Source organism: Pseudorca crassidens, chromosome 10 (genome assembly GCF_039906515.1).
Source record: "Pseudorca crassidens isolate mPseCra1 chromosome 10, mPseCra1.hap1, whole genome shotgun sequence".
Lineage (NCBI taxonomy): Eukaryota > Metazoa > Chordata > Mammalia > Artiodactyla > Delphinidae > Pseudorca > Pseudorca crassidens.
In genome coordinates, this window is record NC_090305.1 from 67913977 (window position 1) to 67941973 (window position 27997).

General features: G+C 60.6%; 1 protein-coding gene and 1 long non-coding RNA gene across 21 annotated transcripts in view; one reads left to right on the plus strand and one right to left on the minus strand.

Annotated features, from left to right (window-relative positions):
* LOC137232411 (uncharacterized) overlaps positions 1 to 9403 on the plus strand; it is a 100475-nt gene extending 91072 nt beyond the window's left edge. Inside the window, exons 3-6 of one of the 8 annotated variants that reach the window (XR_010947024.1) lie at positions 667 to 837; positions 1013 to 1189; positions 1802 to 1908; positions 4900 to 9403. This is a non-coding gene — a long non-coding RNA (uncharacterized lncRNA). Of the gene's footprint in view, positions 1 to 666; positions 838 to 1012 lie in introns of all 8 variants that reach the window. The other 7 variants (XR_010947025.1, XR_010947020.1, XR_010947019.1 and 4 more) reach the window with 7 other exon arrangements.
* Positions 1 to 27968, minus strand: PLXNB1 (plexin B1). Of its 13 annotated transcripts, none has more exons than XM_067754245.1 (37): positions 27834 to 27968; positions 26355 to 26500; positions 21812 to 21864; positions 19868 to 20980; positions 18958 to 19140; positions 18555 to 18683; positions 18328 to 18428; positions 17900 to 18032; positions 17479 to 17635; positions 17065 to 17173; positions 16880 to 16988; positions 15784 to 16464; positions 15457 to 15579; positions 15143 to 15265; positions 14757 to 14850; positions 14499 to 14671; positions 14202 to 14353; positions 12323 to 12428; positions 12010 to 12146; positions 11523 to 11699; positions 11125 to 11296; positions 10694 to 10936; positions 9847 to 10023; positions 9621 to 9769; positions 8723 to 9137; positions 8408 to 8586; positions 8189 to 8255; positions 7827 to 7973; positions 6849 to 7017; positions 6466 to 6569; positions 6307 to 6391; positions 5895 to 6079; positions 5578 to 5738; positions 5340 to 5487; positions 3182 to 3463; positions 2078 to 2152; positions 1 to 742 (listed from the first exon to the last, which is right to left on the minus strand). In XM_067754245.1, exons 4-37 carry the CDS (start codon positions 20972 to 20974, stop codon positions 638 to 640), a joined length of 6657 nt encoding a protein of 2218 aa, XP_067610346.1. In that variant the 5' UTR covers positions 20975 to 20980; positions 21812 to 21864; positions 26355 to 26500; positions 27834 to 27968; the 3' UTR covers positions 1 to 637. The 13 variants fall into 13 exon arrangements, 12 of the variants coding, with proteins under 12 accessions (XP_067610346.1, XP_067610354.1, XP_067610353.1 ...); XM_067754253.1 differs by lacking the exons at positions 26355 to 26500; positions 27834 to 27968 and having other exon boundaries at positions 3182 to 3257; positions 3399 to 3463; positions 5895 to 6067; ... (1 more) ...; positions 9037 to 9137; positions 21812 to 25565; XM_067754252.1 differs by lacking the exons at positions 26355 to 26500; positions 27834 to 27968 and having other exon boundaries at positions 3182 to 3257; positions 3399 to 3463; positions 8723 to 8940; positions 9037 to 9137; positions 21812 to 25565.
* Positions 27969 to 27997: the final 29 nt, after the last annotated feature.

Here is a 27997-nt window from a genome sequence, read left to right on the forward strand (position 1 = left end):
CAGTGTGTTATCCTTTAATGAAGAGCCAGGTCAGTAGGGCCACCATTCTCCCCGAGGCCCCCCTGCAGCAGACACCCCTCACTCCTGGCTGCCTCGGTGGCAGGGTGGCCCTGAAGCAGCCAGCCCTGCTGAGAGGTCAGTTTGCAGCAGCCTAGGAAAGGCATTCATCTCTCGGACCTAGGAAAATGGCAGCAGCAACATGGCCAGTGGCAGCTAATGAGGTCAGGGATGGTGGAGGAGGAGGGCGGGACAGGAAGTGGGGGCTCTCCTCCTTCCTCTCTGAATCCCCTGGGATAAAGGCCAGTGTTCAGGAGCAGTACAGTCTCCCCAGGGGCTGGAGGCCCTTCCAGCCACTCTCTGGAAGCCCTTAGTCCCCAGTTTCCCTCAGACTAACATCACACAGAAAGTAGCCCGCAGGGTCACTGGCCTCAGGGTCACCACTCCATCAGCCTCAAGGCCCCACGCCTGCGAGATGTCCAGCAGGGCCCAGGCCAGAGCCACCAGGAGATTTGGAGCCACCTTCCGCTAACTCCGCTGGGCAGGCACTACAGGCATCTAAGAAGGTGGTCTCTCCCTCATGGTTCCAGGGCTGCCCAGGCGGGGCTGAGGCACAGCAGGCCAGGGGCTCTCCAAGTCCCTACAGATCTGTGACCTTGTTTTCTACAGCCGCTGCGATCTGCTGGAGCCGATAGCCCAGCTGCATCTTCTGGGCCGTGCCATCTTCCTCCAGGGCAGTGATGATCTGAAACACAGAGACCAACTCAGCAGGGGGAGACCGTCAGCCTGCCGTCTGCCTTTGCCACAGACTTCAATAGGCCTCCACAGCTACTGCAGCAGGTGTGGGTAGGGGCCCGAGAAACCCTGTGAGCTGCCGCACTCACTTCCTCAGGGCCCCCTCGGGGAGGGGATGATGACAGCAGAGTCACTGTGGGGTTTTAAGGATTAGTGAGGTAGGGAATGAAGTACTTTACTCAGTACCTAGCACTCACGGTAATGCATATCACCTCCCCAGTAAAATCGTTTTGAGTGGAGGCCAACTTCACCCACCATGCCGGTCTTCTCCGCCACAAACCCCCGGGAAGCCCTGCTCCACCCATCCTGGCTCCCCCGCCCACCAGGCAACAAGCAGTTCCTAAATTCCTACATGCCGGGTGCTGGACAAGGAGCAGGGACCCAGCAGTGATGACAGGTACGATCCCTGCCCTCGTGGGGCTCACTGGAGGGGAGACAGGTATTGACCAAACACGGACAACTACATAACCACAAGGGGGGCTGCCACAGAGGGAAGGGTGGGAACAGGAGGGGCTTGCCGGCCACGCCTCCACAAGGGGACAGCTGTGTCACACGGCCCCACCTCCCCCACACCGGCACCCACGCTGTTTGGAGCAAGGCACCTGGACTTCACGCTTGCGCATCACTCCTGTGTCAAATGCCTGTCCCCACTCCAGGCCTGAGCCATGAGGCAGGGCCCTCATCGCTCAACAGCAACGGCCACATCCCTGGGGCCATGCAAACATCTGGGTAGATGATTCCAGCAGGCACTCAGTGGGTTGACCGGTGGGCGCTCTGATCCTGAGGCCCAGCCCAGGAATCCCCCAGAAAGCCCCCTTACCGGCTCTGTTGTGCCCTCATCTGCCCCAGACCCTGTGCCCAGACCCTCCTCTCTGGCAGCGCATGCAGCCCAGCCAGGCCCACCCCCCCCAGAGATGGCCTGCACAGCACAGTGCCACATGTGGTCTCAGGTAGGGCTCTGAGGGAGCACAAGGTCGGGGCACAGGTGGCCGCTGTGTGTTCCTCCCAGCACATCCTGCACACCATCTCCAGGCCCTGGTAGATCCCCAGCCATCCATCACCACCACCATGCCCAGGAGCCCGGCTGAGGAGCCCGGATGGGAAGGGCGGCAGCAGGTAAGAGCCGGGCCACTACCAGGAAGCACACCTGAAGAACACTTCCCGAGCACAGGGCTCAGCCCCCCTCCACCACTCTGTGCCTGGGTGAGACCCGAAGGCCCCACACTTGCGTCACAGAGCCAGTCACCCTCTCGCATCATCCTGACCATGCCCAGGTTCTGCCCACCTGGTCATAGTATTTGTTGATATACTTGTAGAGTTCGTGCAGGGCCACTCGCACCCCCAGGTCTCCAGAGTAGTTCTAGGGAGGAGAGACAAGAGGTTACAGAGATAGGGGGTGCTGCCAGCCACCAGAGGAGGCCCAGGACCCCAGGCAAGGGGAGTAGGGAAGAGGGGGCTGGGAGGTAGAGGAAGGAACAGGGCCCTGCATTGGGAAGCAGAGCCCCTCCACAGACAGGGGATGCCAGGCTAGACGTGCTAAGCTGGGGACAGGATAGGACCAAAGGGCCTCCTTGGTGGAGAGAGCCTGGATCTGTAGTTTCACCATGGCCTGGGGTCTCCACTGGGGCTCGGCCTCTCTCCCCCTCCAGGCTCCAGCTGGGACCCTCTGGCATCCCAGGCAATTGCAGAGCCAGGCAGAATAGGTGCTGCTCACAGGCTGTGACCCAGCATAGTTCTGCTGTGATCTCATTCAAGTCTTTCCTGAGGTCACACCCAGGTCCCTCCATGGGGACATCTCTGAACCTCAACCTCCTCTTCAGGACAATGGAGTTGATATCACCTAACTTGTAGAGCTTTAATGGGAATCAAATGAGAAGTAATCAAAGCCCCCACGCACGGCAACACCCCAAAACTGTAGCTGCTATTGTTATTGTGGTTGTGGTCATCATCATCGTGGTTTCAGATTTACATTGTTTATAAATTCCCCGGACTGGACTGTTTGGAGGCTGTTTTAGGAGTAGGTGGGGTCATGTCTATAGTGCCAAGGAAAGCACAGCAGTAGGAAGACATGGACAGGCTGACCCAGGCAGTCCTGGGGCTGAATCCCTGCCACCTCGCTGCCTTGGAACTATGGTCCACAGACCCCGAGGGGCTGCAGAGGGGCTGCAGACATCTAAACACCTGGCTGAGTCAGGCTCGGTGGCAGCTGCCAGGACAAGGCCCCTGCTGCTCTCTGATGAGACACTGGGAGCCCTGGTCTTTTACAGAGGCAGCGGGAACACTGTGCTGAGGCCCCCAGGGCTTCCCTGCAAAGGAGCAGCGTGAAGGGGGCAGGACCCTTGTGGCAGAAGGCCTATGCCCAACCCAAGAAGCAGAAGGAGGGCCATACCCGGGACAGCTCGGCCAGGATGGAGTTCATCTCTTGATCACTGGCGGGGATGGTCTGTCTGATGTCTGCATAGTACCTGCCAGAGATCATGGGTCCGGCAGCCGCTGGGGAAACAAACCCCTCTTCACCCCACCAGGCCCACCCCTGGGCCTCTGCTGTAAACACCCACCAATCCGTCCAGCCATTATCCCCCAGATGCAATCCCTTTCCCTTGTACCTTTCCACCATCCGTTTGTACCGGGGAATATCCCGAGCATACAGAAGTTTGTTGATGGGAGAGTCCTGGGTGCCAGCAGGTGAACAGTGAAAGGAAAAGAAGGATGAGAGCTCCTGTTAGGGTGACCAGCTGTCCCAATTTTCCCAGCACTGTTTCAGTTTTAAAACTAAGTCACGAATTACAGGAAACCTCCTCAGTCCCAGACAACCCGGATGGTTGGTCACCCCACCTTATTCCTTCTGTCACCCCTCCCCCAGTGTCCCATCTCTGCTGTCATCACCTTGATCTTCCCCCCATCTCACTCCAAGGTCATCTCTCAGCTCCACGTGCCTCCACCCGGACCTGGCAGGGAACTGGCATGCAGGGTGGGAAGGGTGCAGTGCCGTGTGGAGCCCTAATACTGCTTCTCCAAGTGCTGTTCATTCCCCATGTAATCATTTTAAAAATCAGGAAACTAACCCCGAAATTTAATTAAATTGCCCCAGACCACCTCACTCCTGTGTGGCTGAGCTGGGATTTGAAGCAGGTCTCTCAGACCAGGGCCCACAATCTAACACAGCCAATACATCCTCTACCACCGAACCAGGCTCCAATCCCAGCTCTGTCCCAGTGGCTGTGGGCAGCACACTTCCATTCTCTGGACCTGCTGCCTCATCCTACAGCTGCTGGGAGGGTGAGGCAAGACTGCACTGCCCCCTGTGAGCAAGGGCGTGAGCGCTGGGCCTGAGGCAGGATGCCTGCTTCTCAGCAACTCTCCATGGGTGGCCCTTGGCATCCTGGTTTGCACTATTCCTGAGCTACCCAGGAAGCATCTGCAGTGCTGTTGGGAAGGGGAAGCAGTGTGAAGATCAGGCAGAAGAACCCAGCTACCATACAGCACACACCCTGGAGGTGACCCCTGGGTCCTGGTGTGGCTCTGTGGTTCTCAGCTCATCGCAGGCAGAGTAATGAGCGCAGGCAGAGGAAAAATGGCTTACAAAAGACAGCACTACAGAGTGGAACTTTCCATCTTGTTTCCCCATGGAGAACTCTCACGAGGTCCCAGGCCCAGGGGTCGAGGCTAAGCAGAGTCCGTTATGCAGAGCCACGACAGCCCTGCCTGCTGGGTGCCTGAGCAGTCATAGTGGTGACCCCATATCTGTCACAGGACTCTCTGGGTCCTGACCACTGTGACAACATACCTCCCCCTCTCTGTGCCACCAGGCAGCCCTGACCACCTCTCCTCCATGCTTCCCAGCTCCCCTGTCAGCACACCCCTCCTCGCCTGGCCCTCCCCTAGACTCTGCTCCCTGTACTGCACGGGCTGGCAGACACTTCCACTGCCCTTGGGAATCAAATCTCCGAGGCAGCCTGGAGCTGCTCTGCGATTGTAGAATCCATGGGCTCACCTCCTCCAAGTCTCAGCTCACCACCGCCAGAGGCCCGGGGTGCGTAAGGAACCCCTCCCTCTTCCTCACCCCCACATCCAACCCACAGCTTCTGCCTGCCCTGTACCCTCTAGTCCCAGCATGAACCTGGCCACCGCTCGTCCCAGGGACAACACAGCTTCCTCTCTGGACGCCAGGCTCCAGTCCATCCACTGCATGATTGCCAGGAGGCTCCACCTAACTCTCAGGTCTGACCACCCCCTTTGCCCTCAGGGTGAGCCCTTGCCAAGTGGCCCTGGCCTCCTGCCGCACCGCCAGCACTCTTTGCTCCACTTAACCCTGTGAATCAGCACACGTGCCCCCTGCCCTTGCTCATCCCTGAAGGCTGAGGCACGGCCACCTCCTAGGGAGGCCAGGGACAAAGCCTGTCCCCGGGCCTGCGGTCAAAGGCCTCCTATATCCTCCTACTTGACATCCTCAAGAAGGCCTGGAGTCTGTGCACCACAGCACTCTCCATCCCCGGCTACGCTGCCCCACCCACCTAGACCCTCCCGGTCCACCCCAGCCAGCTCACCCGGCCCAGCTTGTGGTCAGCCAGGGTGCAGGCATCCATGAAGGTCTGTGCAATGACCAGGAACACTGCATCCATGTTATCAGATGTCTGCACGTCGAACACAAACTGCGGGTTTTTTATGATATTGATCCAGAACCTCAGCGGCAAGCTGTGGGCGGGGCAGGTGTGGCCAGTGAGTGTGCTGGGGAGACGGAGAGAAGACCCCGCACATGCTAGGCCCACCCCGCCCCACCCCCACCTGTTGGTCTTCCATATATGGACGGTGTCCTGGTCCGAGATGCCATGCTGCTGGGCCTGCTCATCCAGCAGGTCAAAGAAGTACTTCACAGCGAGCGGCACGGGACGGCTGGTGCTGAGAATCACCTGGAACAGGTCATCCACAAACTTCTGCAGGGTGCCCTGCGGACGAGGGGAAGCACAAGAGATGCAGTCAGCAAGGGGACCTCAGCCCAGCCCAGCCCAGCCCAGCCTCAGATGCCTCGTGACACCAGGCCTGTGCGAGCCCCACATACTCCCAAATCCCACTACCTGTCTCGTCCCTGCCCCCAGCCCCACCTTCATGGACAGCAGGCGGGTCAGGTAGATCTCAGGGATGGCCTTGGCTCGCTCCCGCTCCCCGCCCCGGAGGCTGCCCCTCCGAGGCCTGGGCGGCTCCGGCTCCTCGCTTGGCTTCACCAGGTGCCAGGGCCGGATGCCCCCCTCGTCCACATCCTCCAGCATTGGGGTCCCTGTGCCAAGACCTTACAGCTTGTCACCCCTCATCAGGTGCCCCCTGCCCTAGACCCCCGGGGTCCTGCCAAAACCTGGGAGTGGGGGCACCTGGTTAAGGGCTTCTCTGGGTGGAAGGGAAGTAGACACAAGCCCACCCTGAAGTCCAGAGGACCTTACCCCGTTACTGGAGACTGGGCAAAGCAAGGGTAGAGGACTGCGATGGCAGGGGTGGGGCGGGGGGAGGGTAACTACTCACTCTCTCCAGGGACGTAATCCTGGCTTTCCCGGAGGACATGCTTGGTGAGGCAGGGGACGAGGGCCACAGTTGCTCCGTCTGGGACCTGTGGACCACAGTTGGTGACCCCTCCACCAGCCCACCCCACCACAGCCTTCCCCCAGCTCCCACCCCTCCCACCTTGTAATGCTGCAGGGTGTTCAGGCGCCTCCACAGACCCTGGACCTCAGAAGTCACGTCCTCGTCAGAAAGAATGAGATGCCCGGCCACCCCAGACCGCCATTCTGCAAGGACAAGGTGGGCTTGGTCCAGGGCTTTCAGAATACCCTCCCTGCATTGGAACCTGTCCCCTCTTCTACAAGGACACTGGCCCCTCCATCAGGGGCAACCTCACCCAACTTCTCTGAAGTCCAGAAACAGGGGCCCCTCACCAGGTGACAGGTTGTCCCTGTAGAGGTGTTCCAGAGCCCACCTCCCCTGGGTGATAAGCTGACCCCGCAGAGCTGGTTTAGGGCCAGCCTAGCCCTGAGGGTCCCCAGACCACCCTTCCCCTCTGCCCTCACCGACGTCCAGGGTGCGGGGGTCTGGCCGCTGGGCAAGAGGCACTCCTTTATAAAGCTGGTCCAACATCTTTTCCTTGGCCTGGGAGATGGTGTCACAGTCCAGGACCTTCACAGGCACGCCCTGGGCTTCTCCCGCTCCAGGCCCCACAGCCAGTAGTGCATTCAAGGTCTATGCACGATACGTGGGAGCAGTCAGGGCTCATGCCACATGTGGGATGACCAAGATGCAAGGCCAAGGCCAGGGACAACCCATAAGGAAGCCACTGCCTCTGACCTCCAAGCACCAAACAATCACTCCTCCTTGTCTCTTCACCCGCCTGGCTCCCCAGGGACAGCAGCTCCCTCCACTCTGTGGCCCCAGCACCTGGCACAGAGCACTAGTGTCTGCTGGGTGAATGGCAGAAAAAATGGGAGAGCACAAGTCCCTCTGATCTCTGCTCCTCAGGCTCCCGGCGCAGACAGGCTGAGGCACCTGAGGAAGCCCGCATAAGAAGTGGGGTCTCCACTAGCCAGAGGAGCAGGCCTGGCGGAGCCTGAATGGGATTTTCCCAAAGGACCTCCACGTGGGCCACGAAGGGGAAAGTTTCCCAGAGGGAAACAATGGGCAGGTCTGCCAGGGTGACTCCCAGCTTGGTGGGCACAACCATGCCCCTGGCAGGATGCTAAGACCATGATCAGGCAGACACTCAGGCCCTGACACAGCAAGGACCCGGACGGGCCCCGGGCAGGGTTGGCTGCTCCCTAGACTCTGGATGTGGCCATCCTGACCCCACCCCAAACCTGGGGAACCTCTGAGGTCCTATCTTCAAGATCTGGCCCTCAAGCCTCTATCCTGCAGCCAGCTGGAGGTTAGGCTGGCTCAAACCAGATGCAGACACCCACACAATCATACGTGGTCACCCTCCTCACCTTCATGGGAGACTGACTCACCAGCAGGTTCTCTCTCTCCCCCCCCCCTCCCCCCTCTCCCCCCCTCACCAGGGGACGGTACTCCACGTCCTCTCGGAGCAGGCGGTTGTCATTCAGGGTGTATTTGGCTTTGCCAGTCACACTGTCTACCGGCCCCTTGTCCACTTGATGCTTAATTCCACGGAAAAGCATGTACAGAGGCTCCCCTACCGAGTCCTGGGAGAGTGGCGGGCAGTTAGGACACCCGGGGCAGGGGACAAGCATGGGATGGAGGTGCTGGGGGAGGGGACAGGATGCTGGCCGCAGAAGGCTTAAGGTGGCTGAGGACATACTGGGCAGGGGTGCCCAAGCTGTGCTGGGACAAGAAGCTGTGTGGTTCAGAGTCCTGACTCTCCCTGGAGGGGAGCCCCACCCACCTCTGCCTCACTCACCCTCACGAAAGTGTAGAGGCAGATAGACATCCAGTTGGTGAGCAGCTTCTCCACCACGGTCTCTGTCCTGGGATGACAGGAAAGAGCGGGCAGAGTCAGCAGGTGGGGACCCAGGGCTTTCTATTCTTCAGACCCCAGGCCCCAGAAGGCCTGACCCAGGTCTTGGCTCCAGCTGTCCACAGCCACCTGGCCCCCGTAGCGTCTTACGGGCATACAGACCTGCGCAGCATCAGCTTGGGGTTCTTGGCCACGTACTGGGCCACCAGGTCACTGAGCAGGGTGCGCAGGATGTCAGTGAAGTACTCAAGCTTCCCGTGCAGTGCCACGGTGAGCAGAGATGCCACGTAGGCGCGGTCCCGAGCTGAGAAGGTGCGCTGGCTCTCCAGGGTGTGGATGAACTGGCGCCAGGGAGAGGGGATGGGTGGGTGGGGAGGGCAGATTCAGAAACGGAGGGACTGAGAAGGGATGGGGCTGGAGGGTAGGGGGACCCCCTCCCCACCCCTGGAGGGCCCAGATAGGGGGTGGGGCCGGCACCTTGATGAGGAAGAGCTTGCTGTTAAGCAGGTTGGAGAGCTGCCCCAGCCCTTGTTCCACAGTGGGTCGCCTGCTCTCAGGCACGCCCAAGTCCCGGTGCAAGGGTGACTCCTGGTGCCCAGGGAAGAAGACCCTCTCGGCATACACCTTGTAGTCGAGGAAGGGGATGCCGCTGCCCAGAAGGTCACTGGTAAGATCGGTCATCTCGGTCATAAGGTCTGTTGAGCAGAAGAAGCCAGGTTTGGGCACAGATCCCAAGGTGATGGGAGCAGGCTTGGGCAGAGCCCTGGAGCGTGGGGTCTTCGCAGCCTCACCTGTGAACTCCTTCTTGCAGCGGTCCCGCACGCTGCTCTCCAGATTCTCCAGCTGGATCTGCACCTTCTTATAGTCCCTCAGAGCCTGCTTGCTCTTCCTCCTGCTCAGCACCAAGGTCAGGGCAGGGAAGGCCAGAGGAGGCCCGAGCCCTTGCTGGGTCCCACCGGGCCCAGGCCTGCCCAGGCCAGCACAGTCTAACCCTGCCATGCCCAGCCAAGCCAGGGCCTAGTCAGAATAATTCAGCCTGTCCCATCCCAGGCAAGTCACACCCACCCACGACTCATCTAGCCCAGGGATCAGCAAACTATAACACGGCCAAATCTGGCCCCTGGCCTGTTTTTGTAAATAAAGATTTGTTGGAACACAGCCATGCTCATGTGTTTATATGTTGTCCGTGGCTGCCGCTGGGCTATAATAGCAGAGCTGAGTCACTGCCACCCAGACAGCCTGGCCCACAAAGCCTGAAATAGTTACTCTCCTGCCCTTTATAGGAAGTGTTTGCCTATCCCTGGTCTAGTCTACCCCTTCCCAATCCAGCCACACCTACTACCTGCCCAACCCAGCCACATCTGGCTGCACCCACCTGTACATGAGGACAATGATGATGACACCCAGAGCCAGAAGAGAGGTGCCCACCCCCAAGCCCACCTGGGCTGCCATGGGGAAAGCCACAGGGCTCTCGCCATCGTACTGCACGTGGCCCAAGGAGAAGCGTAGGTTCCCCATCTGCACCTGCACAGGGAGCCACATGTGAGCAAGAGGTCAGCGCACGCCCGATGCCTGCCCCGGCCCAGAACCTGCCCACTGACCGTGAACTCAGGCAAAGCATCAGGCACCTCCCGGAGGGCATGGTGCCGGGGTAGGGGCTGCTCCACGGGGGGCTCGCAGTACAGGTGGTGCCGGGTCAGCGTCTTCACCATGCAGGGGCCGTCCCCTATCATGGCCACCACCTCCTCCTTGGACATTGCAAGGTCCAGATTCTCCCCCTGGAACATGGGGTCACTGACTGATCATTCAGAACTCTTCCTTGAGGGGAGGAGCTGATGGCCACTCAGATCCTATCTCCCCAAATGTGAGACGGATGGTCCTGAGACCCACCCCCAGGAGCAGGGCTGATGGTGCCTCAGCACCTCTTGTCCTGCACATGGGGTGACAGCCCCATGGATGTTTCCCAAGCTGCCCCCTGATCCTTTTCTGCCCCTCCCGATCCTTCTTCCTTGAGTCTTAACTTCTCCGGAGCTAAAAATCTGGAGAATATAAAGCTGTCCCCAAATCCTACGCAGTGACCTAACAAAGCAGAGCCCCTGCTACTGCGTGTGTCAGTACACACGCCAAGTATGTGTCCACATGAGACAGCCTGCCAAATGGGCATCAGCCCAGGCGCCTATTGTGTACCTCGCCGCCACTGCGTGTGCCAAACTATTTACATATCGTTATTCAGACACCTGCCATGGGGTATGTCAGGACCCAGACCACAAGACCTAAGCCCCGGCCAGGTGTGTCTGGCTAGGCACCCTGCCGCCAGCCCCCTCAGCACTCGCCATGTCCATCCACTGGTCCTTACTTTGCAGTCATGCCCCCTGTGCCACACACAGCAGTACCATCCGGCAAAGTGAAGGGTCTTGGGGCCCTGCCAGATCCCACTAGGAGCAGTACCTCCACAGAGAGCACACTCCCAGGCTTGTGCCGGAATGGTGCGGTGGGGTCCCCGGGGTTGAGCGGCTGCAGAGTGGGGTCGGCCTCATAGGAGAAGGGTGTGGGGTTCAGTGTTGCAAAGTCAAAGACCAGGTTTTCAAGGATGAATTCCACACGGACCCAGGGGTCCTCAGGCAGGCCTGGGAGGGCCGGTGTGCGGCACGTGATGAGCTGGGAGTTGTTCACGTGGCAAGGCTCCTCAAACTAGGGCAGAGGGAGGGAGGACAGGGAGGGCCTGCTGAGGGTGCACAAGGGGGGCGTCCAGCAAAGATGGGGACATAGCCTCCACTGGTACCCGCCACCCACAGCTGTCTAGGGGTGGGGGAGGGATGAGGGGCAAGGTGGGCGATGGCTAGCCCAGTGCAGGCAGGGGATGCCCTTGGGGCTCCTACGTGCAGGCCGCCACAGGAGGCTCCGGGGGAGCACGCCGTCTCTGGGATCACGCGGTGCCTCCACCCAAGCCCCTGGCCTGGTCCTGGCGCTCTCGTGGCCACAGTCACTCGGATTCTTGGTGTCTGCACCACGTCCAAATTCTGGCCACGGACCCATATCTCACGTCCTCCACTGAAAACACAGCCCATGAGCCACTTAGGGCTTATGTGAACAAGGCTTTAAAGCACAGCCCAGTCCCTGATGTTAGGTCAGCTCCAACCCAAAGCCCCACGGCCCCTCTCCCCACCAGCAGCATAGGAGTCGAAGCCCCCCACATAGAGCCCTACAAACCCCCATATACTGGAGCTGCAAAGACCTCCCAACCGCATGCCATGCAGCCATGCCCTCGGCCCAGCACCTGAGGAAGCTCTTGGCGGGGCCAGCAGAGGTGACATTGGGATCTGATGTGTACTCGAACTGGCTGTGATGAAGCCTCCGCTCAGCAGCCCCAAACCACACAGCCACGGGGAGTGTGGCAGGCGTGGGGTGTGGGCTGGTCTCACACCGCAGTTGCTCCGCCTGCTGCTCCAGCAGCCTGAGAAGGGAGGGAGAAGTGGCAGGCAGGCCCGATTGGGCCAGAGGGGCACAGGAAGGGGAAAGGGGTGATTCCAGGACACGGGACCCACTCGGGCCACAGCTCACTTCCCCCTTCAGTGCTGATTGCAGTCTCCACAAGTGACCCTGGAGGCTGCACTCCCAAGAAAGCCCCAGCTTCGAGAGGGGCTGGCCACTTTTTGATGGAGCAGACTTGGCCCTCTCCCCATTTCTGCTCTCCCTAGTATCCCACCCCTCCATCTTCTCCCTGGAGCTCAAGGATTTTTGCAGAATGAGGAAGCGTCCCTCACAGGTGACAAGGCTGGTCTCCAACTACCACTCGGATGTCCTCCAGCCGCCCGGTCAGAAGCTTGGAGCCATGCACGGTGAGGTTGGTGCCCCCGGCTCTGGGGCCTCGGGCCGGGAAGATGGAATGCACCTTTGGGTCCTGTGGGAAGGGGACAGGGATAAACAGACAGGCATCAGGCCAAGAACAGGGAGGCAGGGGGAGCAGACAAGGAGGCCCTGGGGTGGGGAGCCCCAGGGAGGCGAACCAATGGGCTGGGAGGAGCCACCTAAGGGGGTGGCCCATGGGTAGCTGGTGGGGACTCAACAGTCAGGCACCTGGTAGGCAAAGTCATGCTCTGAGACGCCGCGTCCTCTTCCTGGCACCTCCACCGTCACAGCGCCTGCCACCTCCTCCCCGCTGGCCCCAGTGATACACACAAGGCTGTGGGCACAGGGCAAGCTGGGGTGCTGGGCCACACTAAGGGCCCTTCAAACTGACCCGGCCGCCCCCTCCCTGCCCCACTACATCACGTGTTCTCCCTGGCTCCCAAGATTGACAGAGATCCTCTTGCTTTGAAAGGAATTCCTTAACGACTCACCAGGAGGCTTTGGCCTCTGAGAATTAATATCTGTGGTTCAATCATTCAAGTCCACCCCCAGAGGCCCCTGACAAGGAGAATTTCTCTCTCTGTGGGGCACCAGCCCTGGTAAGGCTGGTGGCAGGGGTGGGTTGCTGAGCTAATGAGTGGGCCTAACCGGCCACCATCACCGTGGGCATAGCACCAGTTACAAGGTGGTGGAAACTTCATTTCCTCATGAAAAAACATTCCCGAAAGCCTCTAGTCAGGTCTGGGGATGGACGTGAAGGGAAAGTGAGCAATCTAAGAAATGCTGGTTCTTAGCCAGGAAACAGAAGCTTGGGGCAAATTAATCTCCAGAATGTGAAGCCTGCAGTGGTTCGACTCTTTGTGACATTGTCACGGTCACTGCAAACACCCCGAGAAAACAGAACAAGCGAAGTGTGAACTACCCGGGAGAGGCTTCAGCTGGAATGTATTTTAATCACTTTATAAATCAGTTCAGAAAGTACTTTAGTCTCACGGTTCTAGAATCATTAACACTCACCTAAAGTTCTCAGTCATAATACATTCAGGGGAAAACAACATGCTCTAGCAGAGTCTTGTTGAAAATAAGACTGCAGGGTACTTCCCTGGTGGTGCAGTGGTTAAGAATCCGCCTGCCAATGCCGGGGACATGGGTTCAAGCCCTCGTCCGGGAAGATCCCACATGCCACAGAGCAACTAAGCCTGTACTGAGCCTGCACTCTAGAGCCCGCATGCCACAACTACTGAAGCCCACGCGCCTAGAGCCCGAGCTCCGCAACAAGAGAAGCCACCGCAATGAGAAGCCCGCGCACCGCAACAAAGAGTAGCCCCCGCTCGCCGCAACTAGAGAAAGCCTGCACGTAGCAACAAAGACCCAACACGGCCAAAAATAAATAAATAAATACATTTTTTAAAAGAAAGAAAATAAGACTGTGGGACCCCAACACGGGCCTACAGATCCAGACCTCTGCAGGAAGTGGAGGGAGGTGGTCTAAGGACCTGCTCTGGGGGGTTTTGAACCAACTCTCCAGGTAACCCTGACATTCGGCAGGTTGGAGACCTGCTGCTTGTGGATGTCTCCTTCGCTGTGTTCTGCGTGTGCACATTTGGGACCCTGCAACTGCCAGCCTTGTAAGCCACAAGCCCTGGGAAAGTGGGAGGGGTCCCAGGGACTGGACAGAGGGGCCTGACACTCAGCAGGTGTGTCATAAGTCTATCCCCGTGAGGAGCCTGCCCAGGGCAGTGCTTGGGGAAGAAGGGTCAGCAGGTGGGAAGGTCAGCCGCAGAGCACAGCTGTCTGGGATCCAAGGAGCCTGCTACCACAACTATGCCCATGGTCACTTGGAAAGCCGGGTGAGCACACCTAGGCAGTGCCAGGAAGCAGAGCCGCCTGTCAGCTCTGAGCAGTGACTAGACCCAGGCCAGAAACCTGCAGGTCTGTGCACAAAGCCAAGGCCTTGATAGTAACCCCAGCCCTGAGACACTGTGATCAGAACCAAGGAAAGGGGGAGGGGGAGGGCAGACGAGTAGTGGGTGGATGGCCCTAAGCAGGAAAGCCAGCTGTGAAGCCCGTGGGGTGCCCCCTGCTCCTGTCAGTCCAGCCCACTCACCTGCTGGACACCTCGTACTCCTGAGCGTCCACAGCACAGGGCACTCCAGCCACCCTGACCGTGTCCTGCACGTCCTGCACGTGTTGGCCCAGGTTGGAGCCCCTGATGGTGACACGGGTGCCTCCGTCTACAGGCCCAGTCAGTGGCTCCACCTGTTCCAGGACAAGGATGGCTCACCTCCACGCACCTGTTGACCTTTGGCAGCCTGGAGAGACAGCCCCAGCCTCCCACCTTTTGGGACACTGAACCCATAGCACCCCGAACCCCTTGAAGGGATGCTCCAGCATTTCAACACACCGAGTGGATGAGGGGTGCTGGGCACTGGGTGACCACAGCCTCAGCCTCGCCACAGGCCTCCTGGGCCACGCAGCGTGGATGCTTCCCCTTGCACCACACACAGCCGTACTGGGGCATGGCAGTTTGGCAGCGGCTGCAGTCCTCGTGTCCCACGGAACAATCATACAGCACCACTGGGGGCGGAGAGACGAATGTGAGAGGCAGGCCAGGAAGAGCCCTGTTGCCACCAGCCAGTCCCAGCAGCCCCGGGTCACTCACCGTGCAGCCCATCCACACTGTCCACACGCAGATGGCCAGCCCGACGCAGAAACAGCCCCACGCGGAGCTCTGGCTGTAGAGCCTCATAGCTGAGCTGGAGAAATGGGAGTGGGGTCAGAGCCCAGGGTTAGGGGAGGCGTCAGGCCTGGGGAGACGGTGGTCAGAGAAAGGACCAAAATGACTCATGGGAACACAAAGCCAGAGGCCAGAGCTGGGATACAGGACCCCATGGGGCACAAGGTCAGAGGTCAGAGCTGGGGTACTAGGACTCCCTCGGGGTCACTCAGTCAGAGAATGGGCTGGGATGAGTGCGGTGCAGCCAGCTAAGCTTGGTAGCCAGCCTGTGGCTAGTGCGCCCTTGCCCACCCAGGACTCGGGATCTGTACCTGGTGCTGCTGGCAGGTGACATGGCACCGGGTATCTGGAGGCAGCTCGCATTCGACCCGGGCCTCAACCACCACCTCGTGGCCCTCCAGCTCCATCACACACTCATGGTCGCCTGGGCTGTCCTGGGGACAGAGGACACAGCTACAGGGGCAGCTTCAGAAACCAGGCCTGGTGAGCCCCACAGGGCCCCAGCACAGTCCCCGGGTTGGGACTGAGACCTGAGGCCGTGCCCTCCCCTGCTCCCCGGGACTCGCGCATAGTTTGCCAACAGCCAAGGAGGCCACAGCAACAGCTGCAAAGAGGACACACTCACCTGGAAGAGGCGCAGGTTCCTGCCCAGCAGTCGCACTTCTCGCTGCACGTGGACCGGCATCAGGCTGGAGCCCTGCACACTCTCCACACAAGGGCAGGAGCCTGCCCCCAAGGTCATCTCCTCCTGCAGGCACCAAGCGCCAGGCAGTCTATGGAGCCCACCTGCCGCCTCATCCCTTTCCCAGGCACAACCCCGGGGCCAGGCCAGCCTGAGGCAGCGGACGCCCCCCTCCCCTCCATCCTTCCCCTGCAGAATCGCAAGGTGGCCAAGAGGCTGCATCTGTCCCGATCCCCTCCCCTGAGGCCTCCTTCCTGGGCCGGGTCTCACCAGCTCCCAGAGCCCAGGGGTGTCGTACTGGTAGTCAAGGCTGGACAGGAGGATGAGGGGGGCGGGAGGGCCCTCGTGCTCAGCAGAGTCTCCATCACCTGAGAGGAGGGTGGAAGTGGAGAAGGCGGGCGTGTCACCCCCTGTCCACTCATCCGCCTCGGGCAGCTCGCCGCCTTCTCTCATGAGCCAGTCCAGAGCAGGCTTCGTGGAGCCAGCGGCCCCTGGGAAAGTGGTGGCGGGAGCCGTGCTGGGGGGCTGGTCCAGGGGTACCGCAGAAGGGAGAGCCTCGGGGCCAGGCTCTGCAAGGGCGGGGGGCAGTGCTGCTGCATCTGAGGGCGATGGGTGGGAGGCCAAGAGGTCCTCGGCGGTGGCCATGGGTCCGAAGGCTGTAGGGGCAGGGACAGCGGTTCCAGGCCTCTGGCGGGGGCTGGGAGGAAGAGGGGCCTCGTGGAGAGGTGAGCCCGTGGAAGCCGAGGCAGGTGTGGGGCCGGGACCTGCCCACGGCCCCCGGGGGCTGAGCAGGGAAGGCCTGGCCCCGGGGGGGACATCCAAGGCTGTGGCTGTGGAAGGAGTGTCCACAGGAAGGGCGTCAGGAGTCAGGGCGACCGTGGCCCTGGGGGCTGTGGGTGGGAAGGAGGTGGGTGCGTCTCTTGCAGGAGGGGCTGGGGAGAGGGGCGGGCTCTGAAGGGGGAGGCAGAGAAAGACAGGAAGGGCCACTCAGCAGGCAGGTGCGGGAGCGGGCAGCAGGCAGGCAAAGGGTGTGTTAAGAGAAAAGGAGACCAAGGAAAAGAGAAACAAAAACAGCCCATTAATTCTCCAGAGGGGAAGGGGAGGGCGCGCTCTAGGGGCGTCTATGGCATCTGTGCCAAGGTGGGGCACGAGGCCAGACCTCCCCTCCTCTCAGCTACAAACGTCCTCTCCCGAAACAGGTGGGACGTTGACAGCCGTCCTCCAGTGAGTCCGTCACACACAGCAGCTCAGGTGCTCACGACAGAGCACCCGGGGCAGGCAGACACACAGACCCCAGGCCATGAGAGAAACCCTCACAATGGGGAGCCCGAACCCCCCCTGGGGCCCGGTCAGGAGTTGGGCTCACCTGTCGGCTGACCACCATGGGCCCAGCATCACATAAGGCCTTGTGCGTGCACAGGTGCTGCCAGACGCACCAGTTACACCCCCAGAGGCTTCTCACGCAGGCCTGGCACCTGCACAGAGCACAGCCATGGGGTGCGGATCGCCACAGGGCAGCCCAGGGGCTGGGGGTCGGGGTGAGGAACTCACTGTGCAGACGGGCGGAGCAAGGTGACGGCCATGCAGTCATAGAAGGAGAGGGAAGCCTCGGCAATCACGACGGTGCCAAACCTGAGCTCCAGGCTCACGGAGACGTGGTCTGCAGAGGGAGGAGCGAGCTGGGCTGAGGAGCAGGAAGGGGCACTCAGACCCCGAGCTGACGTCCCAGACCACACAGGGTGGGTTTAGCACTCTGACCAGGAAGGGGTGCCCAGGGTCGGGAACACAGTCCACAGGGTAGAAAACAGGGACTTTAGGGATTGGGGACCAGAGGGGACCTCAGAGAAAGGCATCGCTGCAGGACCCTTTGCCTGGATTCACACCTCATCCTGATCACACCCCTTGGAGCAAGATGGGAGGAGAGCGGGGCTCCCAGGCCCCGGGCTGGCTCCTTCTCTCACCCACCAGCTTCTCTCGGCAGCTCTGGAGCCTCACTAGGGTCTGGGGAGGGGCACATCACACCAGAACTGGTCAGCAGGGCAGGACTCTGGTATTCCCCAAAGTGGCAGGAATAAGACTCCCCTGGCCACAGGGGTGGCAGATCGGGTACCGACAAGAAAACCTGCGAAGAGAGGCCAGGACATGCTGTTGGAGCCACTGGGCAACAGATCACGGCTCCGTTTACAGGCTTCCAATGTGGGCAGGCACCAGCGGCCACCAGCCCCCAGTGACCACAAATACCCTCCAGCCTGGGTTAGTAACAGATGGAGAAAGCGGAGCCCCAAGAGAAGCGACTTGGGCAAGGCCATATGGTACTTAAAATTCAAGGTTGTAACCCATCACCAGAGCTCCCCCCGGCCAGGGCTCCGCCTGCTCTGGTCTTCACCTCCCTCCTCTCCTCACGGCTGATGTTAGCAGGACTCAAGGTTGCCACTTGCAGACAGCCCACCTCAGGCTGGAAGCTCCACAGCCACCGCTCTAAGCCCTGGCCCCGAGAGCACTCGGAATGGCGACTGCACCTGGGCAAGAATGACCAGTGTCCACCTGTGACCCTCACGGGGCCACTGGCAGTTCATGGGGCAGGGACACCTACAATCCTACGGACCTGGGCAGGATCCTCAAGTGGGCCACGACAGGCCTGGCAAGTCAGGGTGGAGGATAGGGGTGAGAGTAGGGCGTTGGGGCATCCAGGGGTCAAGGGTTGAGAGTCAAGGGCCAAGGACCAGGAACCCTGGACAGGGCAGGAGAATTGAGGGCATGAGGCTGGGGTTGGGGTGGGGCTGGGGAAGGGGCCAGGGTCGGGGGAGCGCTGACCTGCCGAGGAGCACACACCACCCACAGTACGGGTCCCTGTGAGCCAGGCAAGATGCACAGTCCAGGTGCTGAGCACAGGAGGCCACAGGAACCTTGAGAAGCTACAGCAGCAAAGAGGACTTGAGGTCAACAATCCAAGCACCAGTGGCTCTCCACGTATGGGCCCCCAGCTCCCCCGAGGCCCCTCCCAGCAGTCATGCCCTCCCTGGCTGGCGCGTGGCACTCACCGTGCTCTGGGTCATGACGTACAGGTGCTCGAAGGCCCCATCAAAGATGAGGTCTCTGCTCACCGCAGACCCCTGCTGGATGATCCGTGTGGAGTACGGGTGGCCATCACTCCCTGGGCCCAAGTAGACCTGAGATCAGAGACCACAAGATCTGAGGCCCAAGGCCCTCCCCTCTCGCCCCAATAAAATAATTTACAGAATTTCCTCCTAGAGAGTACAGGTCACACCACCCGTCCCCAGAAAGAGGAACACAGGTCATCTCTCCCAGCCAGGGCCAGGGACACATCACATATCTCACATCGCAGCCCCAGGGGTCTCAGGCGTAGCTCTGCCCAGCCTGGGTCCCCAGCAGCCTGTCGCCTCCAGATCCTGGGGCAGGGCCCAGTACCTCCTGTGGACTCACCTTATGCAGCTGCCCTTGACTGTCACCCAGGAAAGCAATGGTGTGTCCATCTTCCACAGTGATCGCCACGGCTGTTAGCTGAACCCCTGGCCACTCCAGAACTGGCGTGGCTTCCAGGGGGACACGGCTGGCCATGGGGCTGGGCGTGTGGTCTGAGCCACAAGGGTAAGCATCCAGGGTGTCCTGCAGGCAGCAAGAAGCACAAATAAGGCCCTCCCTGGATAACGTCCACTGGCCCCTCCTCCCTGGACAACCCCACCCCTTCTCACCATCTCTGCCAGCTCTTGGCTCTCCCACAGCTGCGTTCTTAGCCTTGCCTCAGTGGCTTACCTCCACAGTCTGCAGCGGCTCCGTCCCCCTCTTTTGATCCCCACATGCCTGGGGCCCCACTTTCTCCCATCCCTGGCCTGGGAGCTGCTTCCTCCAGTTCATGTACTCAGCCTTCTCCTGGACCACTTTTCCAAAGCCTCTCCAGCTTGCATCCTCCTCTCCAGGTCTACTAACCTGGGTCTCCTCCCACCTCTCACTGACTCAGTCCCCCTATATGTGGCTTCTACCCTTTTCATCCATCCTGAGACTAGAGCCAAACAAGTCTCAACCTCACCTGCCTCTCTCGCTCAAGAACCTAAAACAATAGATTCCATCCCCTCTACATTCTGGGTCTCTGCCCCATTCCCAAGAACCTCAAATGCCCTTTCAGTCCACCTACACAAACACCATCCCTTCAGCGCCTGGTCCAAACCCACCCCTGCACAGCTGGCTCTCTGTCTCCCTGAATGCCACTCTTACCATAAGGTACCCATCCATCACCCAGACACAAAGGAATCACTTAACATCCATTGACCTGATCAGTAAATGCCTGGCCAGTGGCCTCAGAGACAGGGAAGGGCTGGGCGGTGCCAGGACTCACCACGGGCAGCTGAGCACAGTCGGAATTGACATCATACTCAATGTAGGCCACCTCGGCCCCATCCTCAGCGCGGCCCTCCCGAGTGTAGCAGGCATCACGTGTGCGATTAGCAAGGCGATCCACCTCATCCAGAGGGAAGGCACAGAGGGCAGAGGCTCCAGATGCCCCGGCAGCTGCCAACGGGGGCCGGCCCACAGTGGGGGGAGCGGCCGAGGAGAAGGCTGCAAAGAGCACCTCCCCCTGGGCCACCTCCGCGGACATGGCGACAGCCGCAGCCTGGATCAGCCCGTAGCGGCTCCCCTGACAGGCCAGAGGCAACTCCACGTAGGAGTAGTAGTGCTGGTCCCGGAGGCACACACGGGACACATAGGCACGGAAAGCTCGAGACTGAGCCTGCAGGTCCCGCCGGAGAAACAGGAAGTAGGCACTGGCCCCGCGTGCAAAGGCGCTCACAAAGTGGTGGCTGTACTCGGAGAGGCGGCCCACAGCTAGCTTGGCCGTCTCCTCGTAAGAGAAGGCAGCCTGGGGGTCCAGCGGCCTTAAGGCGCGGGTAGTGATGGGAGGGATGCCTCCCCCCACACCCCTGCTGGTGTAGCCCCGCCCCACAAAGAGGAGGGGCTCCCCAGCCAAGCCCTGGGCCACCAGTCCCACCGTGGTGACGGCAGGGTCGTTGGCAGCCACATACTGGGTGTCCCCAGGTCGCTCTGGCCGCAGCAACAGCTGCCCGAGCTGCCCCAGGCGCCGCTGTTCACAGACCCCCTGGTGCACACTGCCACACACCACCAGGGCCCCAGGGCTCACCAGGAGCAGCTGGTTTGGGTTGTTGGTGGGCTGGGCCTGAGGGCACTCATCAGGTGTCACAGGTGGCAGACAGTCCCTGCTGTCTAGCACAGGGCCAGTGGACACAGTGGCCTCCAGCTGCAGTTCAGGGCTCAGCTGGAACAGGAAGTTGGTGGCTCCTAGGTAGAGGGTGCCTGAGGTGGGATCCCGCGCCAGGTGCTGCAGATGCGTACCATTGGGAGTGAAAGCAGTCGGTGGAGGGGGCTGGAGGGTGAGGACCCACCCGGCCCAGAGTGCCTGGAGAAGAGCTGGGCCGAGGGCAGGCATGGTCACCTGGTAGGGAGAGAGGTTGAGCGGGGCTCATGTGGCTGCCTGAGCACCGTGGGACCACTGGTGAGGAGTAGGACTGTGATGCTGCCAAGACGCCCCTCCTAACTCAGGGAGGGGGGAGCAGGGAGGACCAGGCTTAGATGGCACTGTGGTTAGGATGACCCCAGGACCACACACTAGCAAGGGGTCAGGAGACATTTTCCTGGAAACTTCAACGCTGCCCATTCTCTGTAAGCACTACTCTCTCAGGAGACCTGCACCCCACACCCCTCACCCTGCCCTGCCCTATGTCATAACAGGGTCCAAGGGTAAGAGGCTAAAGGGGCAGAGACATGGGAAACATCCCATTCCCAAGGACTAGGGCCTGGAAGGGGCAGGAGGGCAAGGGATGGGAAGAAGGGACCCAGAACCCCAAAGAGAGAAAGGCACCCTCTGCATGGATGTCAGTTTCCTGGACAGAAAAAGGGAGGGCAAGGTCTCATGGGCCACCTGCATGTTAGAGTAGGGTAAGAATTGGATGAAGGGCCTTTCAGGCTAGGAATCCAGAAGGGTAATAACCACAGAACCAAAGGGCCAGAGAGATGAGGGGGGTTAAGGCTGCCAGGGAGGGCTTCCCTGGTGGCTCAGTGGTTAAGAATCCGCCTGCCAATGCAGGGGACGCGGGTTCGAGCCCTGGTCCGGGAAGACCAAACACAGCCAAAATAAATAATTTTTTTTAAAAAAAGGCTGCCAGGGATAGGGCCTAAAAGGCTAGCTAGACCCCACCTTGGAGAGCCCTCAGCAGAGGTGGGAGTCACACTGCTCCCAGACACCTAGGTGTGCGGTCAGGCTCACCTGGCAAGGCCAGCTGGATCAGGAGACAACAGCATGCCCCGTGTGAGAGTCACCTAGCCAGGGAGAAAGCAGAGCATGAAGCTGGGGGTTGGGCTGCAGGCATTTGGGCTCCCCACCATGGAGGCAGCACAAAGGTACCTCTCCCGGCTGCCCAGTCTGCTGGTGGAGCTGGGCCCAGCCTGGCCCTCGGCCACCAAACACATTCCACAAGGACGCCTCCTCAGAGCCCATAGAGAGGGGGAGGGCAGCAGAACCAAGCACCCTCAGGGCCTGGGAAAGGGCAGCTAGGAAGGAGCTGCGCGGCTGGCAGGGCCCAGTCAGGCCCCCACTTTAGTCCTGTGCCCCCTGCAGCCCGTTCTCGGCACTCTCCCATCCTCATCCTCTGCCCAAACTCTCCCCTATCAGGGTACCCTGGTACATACCCTCCACACAGGCCCGGGGCTAGCCTAGGCCCAAACCACCACCAGCACATAAGCAGACACATGCTCGCACACACCAAGAAGCATACATACCACCCACCCTGGATGCACACACCCACACACAAACACATGAGCACGAGCACACACACAGATGCATGCACATACTGCCTGTGCATAGCGCACGGAGACACATACCCAGAAATACAGGCAAACGTCCCACACAGACACGCTACCCACCTGCACTTAGACACCTGCACAAAGACACGTCCACAGAGACAAACTTTTTACACAAAGAAACATGCACTCCACACAGGCACATCACATGCACCCACCCACCCAAGACATACACACCACCACCCACTTTCAGACCCCACACACACAGACTCACGCACACTTCCCTGGTTTGAGCCCTAAGTCCTAGAGGGCTGCAGAAGCCAGGCCATCTCTTGCTATCTCCTCTCCTGCAGGGCAGAGCAGAGCAGGGCTGGAGGGTGGGGGGCAGGGGGGATTGTCCTAAAGGAAGTCACCATACTAGATGTGCCCCACATCCCCAGGACCTTCGCAGACCTTGAGTGCCTGCTCTCCTCACAGACCCATCCTTGCAGGCTCCACCTGAAGCCAGGTGAGACCAGCCACCTTTCCCAGACCTGGATGGTCTCCAGCCAGGAGCACCAAGATTGGTAAAGCACAGAGGACAGGGCATGCATCCCAAGCTGAGACACTTCCCCTACTTGCCTGTGCCCAGGCGGCATGGCCCAGCCCCTCCCACCATCCAGCTGCCAGTCTGCCTGTTCACTCTGTTCCCAGAGCTTCCCAGGGTCCAGGTTGGCTCCTTCCAGCCAAGGCTCCCGGCAGGGTGCTCCTGAGGCTGGCCCAGGGTGAGCAGGGCTGGGCGTAAGGCTTGGAGGAGGGTCCAGCAGCCCGGTGGAAGCAGAGTACTGTGGCCACGGCCTGGCTGGGCAGTGCTCCCAAAATAGCTTGGGGGTTTCCATTTTTAGTGTGCAGAGAACAGGGCAGCTCTATGGGAGCAGGAACAAGGCAGCCTCTGTTTGCCACTGAGGGGGTAGGAGGAGGGGGCCGGCAGAGAGAGTCGTGAACCCGGCGAGAAGCCCAGGACTGTGGCAAGGCCAGGCTTCCCAGGAACCCCCCACCTTGTTTCCAAGGGATGGGGGGAGAAAGTTTCTTCCTCTGGGAAGACAGGGTCTGCCTGAGGATGGGCAGAGGCCATCTCCCATGCTCAGCCACTGCTCAGTCCCTCCTACCACCTCCCGCCTAGGGATGTGCCTTGGGCAGAGGGTCTGACCCAGCATTCGCTTACAAACATTTGCTCAGCGCCTACTTCAAGCCAAAGTTCTCCAGCCCTCAAAGGGCAGCAACCAGGACAATCCCTAAATGTAAAATCCCAGCTGGGTCGAGTGGCCCACAGGAAGCGGATGGGCAGGATCAGAACAGCTCCTGGCAAGGCCACATAGGATACTGGAGACCGACTCACGCTGGGAAAAGTGTCAGGCTTCTTCAATCACTGCCACAGGGCCGAGCAACCCTCGCCCTTCCCCACATACCATGGGTAGGAGGAGGACAAAAAGAGGAAGGGTACATATTTCACTTAACCTCTGCCACCGGCCATAGAGCAGCTCCCAGCCCCTCCAGCTTACCCCCTCCCACCTCAGGGGAACTTCAAGCGATGTATCGGAGTACATCCCTCCTTCCAGAGTCTTTGGGGCACCCCAGGGGCTGGAGTATAAAGGTCAAGCCCTCCAGTCCACATGCTCTCCTGTGCGATCCATGCCAGTGCTCCCCCGCACATGCTCTTCGTTCCTGCCAGCCTGAACTGCAGGCTGTTTCACACTCCTCCGTGCCCACTCCCTCTCTATCCTATTAACTCTGGTGCCCAACCATCACCTCCCAGGGAAGCCTTCCCTGTGCCCCCATGCTCCTGAGGAGCCCACTACACATGGCCAGTGGACATCCCCAGCCACCACCCTCGTGTATATTGCAGCTCTGCCTTGGGCTCTCTAAGCTTCAGGTTTCCTATCTGGAGAATGGGAGGCGGGACTGCTCTGACCATTAAACGTGATATGGTGTGTGCCTGGCATTAGAGGCACCAACCAAGGCCACTCTTCTCCTTGTTCCACACTCCCACTCTTGAAACTCCTTAAAGGCAGGGAATGTGACTTTTGATTCAGAGGCTCCAGTAACCAGGACAAACGTTAGCACAGAGCAGGTGCTCCTTACATGTTGAAAGAACCCTCATTTCACAGCCAAGAAAACCCAGCCAACAGGGGAGATATGGAACCCACAATCCTCTCCAAGCCACCTGGCTTCTTGAAGGATGACACAGGGTCAGCCCCACTTTTATTAATGACGAGGCCAGAGCAGGCTGAAAAGGCTGGTTTGGAGCTGGGCCTCAGGTCCCCAACTTACACAGCTAGGATCTCTTGCCCATTCCCCAGATCTCAAACCCCAGCCAGAGTCACAGCCAAAGCCTAGCTCTTCTGGGCCCACCTTTCTCTGGACCGCTTCAGCAGGGCCCAAGGCTGCCTAACTTCTGTCTGCAAAGAGCAAGCACCTCTCCCCGCCCTCCTGGGGCTGTCCTCACCAACCAAGAGGGCTTATAAACTCTGCCCTTCAAACTGGGAGAGGGTTCATATCCCAGCCCTCATTTACCGAGTCGCGGGGATTAGAGTGGGAAACCGGCCTTTCCTTTCTGCCCTCGCTCTGCTCCCAGGGTCCACCCAAGAGAAGTTACTAATTGACAGCGCAAGAGTGCACAGTGCTTACCCTGTTGTTTGTGTCGAGGTGGGGTGGGGGTGAGGGTCCACCATTTACCGGTGACGACTCAAGGAGTGCTCATCAGTCACCCACCGTCAGTATATATACGGCGGATGGGGGGCTGGGGCTTCCCCTCTGGGGGTGCGTGGCAGGGGGATCACAGGCTGCCTTTTGTCAGTTGCGCCGAGCGCAGCCTGGAAGGGCTGTTACTACGTAGGGGAAGCCTCGACCTCCCTGTCGACTTTTCCCCGACCCTCCTCCCTCCTCCCCGACCAGAGCAAGGACCCCACCAGTGGTCCTGGGAGGGCGGGGAAGAGGCCGGCCGGTCCCGGGCTGAGGCGGCTGCGGCGGCGTTGGCGAGGAGGGGGCGCGGGGGAGCAGCTCCACCTCCTCTGTCTCCCAATCGCGTTACAGGCGGAGCCGCCAGAGTTTCCCTTCGCGCGGAGAAGTATGGTCCCAACTCTCAGGACCGAAGCCGACCACCATTCACACGGGCTGCCCAGGCCCGGCGGCATCGAAGCTCCAGGCCCTTCCATCCCGGGGATGCGCCGCCTCGCCCCGGTCCCACCGCCCCGGCCCCGGGCCCCGCACTCACCACCCGGCCGGGCCCCGCAGGACTAGCACGCCGAGGCGGGCGCCGGCCGTTCCGGGCTCGAGATCTGCGCGCGCGGCGGCGGCGGCGGCGGCGGCGGCCTTCTCCCCCCCCCCCGCCCCCCGCCGGAGGTGGGTCTGGCGGAGCCGCAGCTGTTACCCGGAGACCGAGGGGCGGAAAACTGCGGCCGCTGCCCGCCCCTCCCGCCGCGGCGCTGCCACCGCTGGGAACAAAGGAGACAAAGCCGCGTCGGCCGGGCCCGGCTCCGCTCCTTCCCCCCCCTCGCCCGCCGGGCCGCCCTCCCCCCGCCCGCCGCCCAGGCCAGGCCGGAAGCAGCCGGGAGAGCCAGGCGCGCGGCCCCAAGCCGCCCGGGACCCCGCATTCCAGCCCGCCCGGCTCTGCACTTGCCGAGGGCGGGGGACTACACCCCTCCTTCGCGGGGGCGGGGGGGGGCGGCGGGGGCGGGCTGCACCACGGCGGTAGCCAGGGCAACGCGGACGGCGGCGGGAGGAGGGTGAGGAGCGGGAGCCCCAAGGACCAGCTGCCCCACCCCGCCCAGTCCCGCCGGGCCTCACCTGCGTGCCGCGCTGGAACCGGAATTGGGAGGCCTTGGGGATGGGAGGTGCCGGACTGGGGGTCGCGCTCTGCACCGCGCCCCGGCCTCTGCCTGCCAGCGCCGGGTGGGACCCACGCCCCTCACCTGCCCCGCCTGTTCGCTAACCACCACCCCCGCTGTGCGGCGCCGCGAGCTCCCTCTTACCTGTCCAATACCTGGTTCCTGTGGTCGTCCTCCTCCAACTTGAACTCCTAGGCGCCTTGTTTCTCCCCACCGCACCAGGTCTGCCCACCGGCTCTACTCCCAGGACTCCCAAACAGCCGGCGTCTCCTTCCGGCCCCCACCTCTGGCTGTGCGGGAAGAGCGCAGGCTGTGGGGTTGGGCCTGGGCTTGCGCCATCACTAAGCCAAGTAACCTGACCCCTGCCCCCCAAACACACACGCCTATTTGCTGACCGCCAAGTGGAGGTGATACCACACCTAGCCCGGCTGTTAAGGGAGGGCACACCGCTGCAAAAGTGCACAAGCAAGGGCACATTTCCTTCCAGACCTGTACCTGGGCCCGCCCCAAGCTAAGAAGCCTTGGGCAAGTCTGGACTCCCTCACCTGCAAATACTTGGGCCTTCCAAAGGAGGTACACTTGGGTTCTCTCCTGAGGCCCAGGTGTGCCCTCTGCTGGGCCCTCCATACCTTGCCCTGCCCACTGCAAAAACTCAGGAGCCAGGACCTAGTCCATCCTATTAGGACTTCTGGAGAGCTTTGGCTCATGGCCATTGGGACAGCCTCTTGGGAGGCAAAATTTGTCACACAGAGATCACTCTGGAAGCCCCCAGAGCCTCCACAGGCTTGGGGGAGCCTCAATCAGAAGGTTCTGGTCATCCATACTGGCTGCTGTCAGAAGAGCTAAATCACAGGCACCCTCTTCCCACCTGCCACCCATCAAGAGTCATCATTCTCATATACCCGACTCTGCCTTCCAAATTCTCCCTCCCCAACTCCTCGGCTCGCTCCCTTCCCTCCACCTTCTCTTCCAACACCTGGGTCCATGACTCAGCACCTTGTCCCCACCAGGATGGCACCCCTTCCCTGGTTCCCTCATCCCTGGCCTCTGGACATCAGAGTGGCCCTCTGGGTCCTCCACTTCATTCCCTAACTTTATGCTCCACAACTCCCCAACACCCATCACCACCTCAGCCAAGCTGCTGTGCTTCAAGGCCCTCACCCACCTTGCCTCTCCTGGCTGTGCAGCTTGTGGGGGGCCCCCTCCATGTGCCTGGAATCCTCCCCTCCCCAGACCCATTCACTCAAGTGCACACCCTTTAGGACCTACGTCACCCCAGAGGGGGACCTAGGACTTCCAAACCCCACAACACCCCTCACCTATACACAGACAAGTCACCTCCTACCCATCAGGAGGGTGAACACCCCAAGTGCAGAGGTCATTTCATCCCACGCCCTCCTGGGGAATCCATTACAAAAAGAAAACAATGCTGTGGACAGAGTGACCAAATGATCAAGGGACCAGGGGCTCAGAGGTTCACATCACCCGTGGGGCCACTTGGGCCATGCCCACTGCCCAGGCCTGAGCACAGGCTCCCAAGAGGGAGGGCATCTCATGGAAGCACTTCTGGCTCCACAGGCCTCTGCTGTGAGTCAGCTCTGCCCAGCCCACAGAAGCCCCTACCTGCAGACCCTGCACACAACCTCAGTGCACCCTGAGAGGGTGGGTTCTCCAGACCCACAGTGCAAGCCGAGTGCCTCCCCACTGCTCCTGTTTAGTCAAGGACACACAAGGCCACCCATGGCCATTTATCCCAGGAGGTCAAAGGTTGCTGTTCTCCACTGAAA

What these genes read in the sequence shown, in the direction of transcription:
- PLXNB1 (XM_067754246.1), bottom strand. Translation starts at nt 20,974, where the DNA reads ATGCCTGCCCTCGGCCCAGCTCTTCTCCAGGCACTCTGGGCCGGGTGG. An exon ending in GAGTACGAGGTGTCCAGCAG is followed by an intron (nt 12,429 to 14,201) that starts GTGAGTGGGCTG and finishes CTGTGCCCACAG; the next exon opens with CCTTGTGTGTATCACTGGGG. An exon ending in ATCATTGTCCTCATGTACAG is followed by an intron (nt 9,138 to 9,620) that starts GTGGGTGCAGCC and finishes GGTGCTGAGCAG; the next exon opens with GAGGAAGAGCAAGCAGGCTC.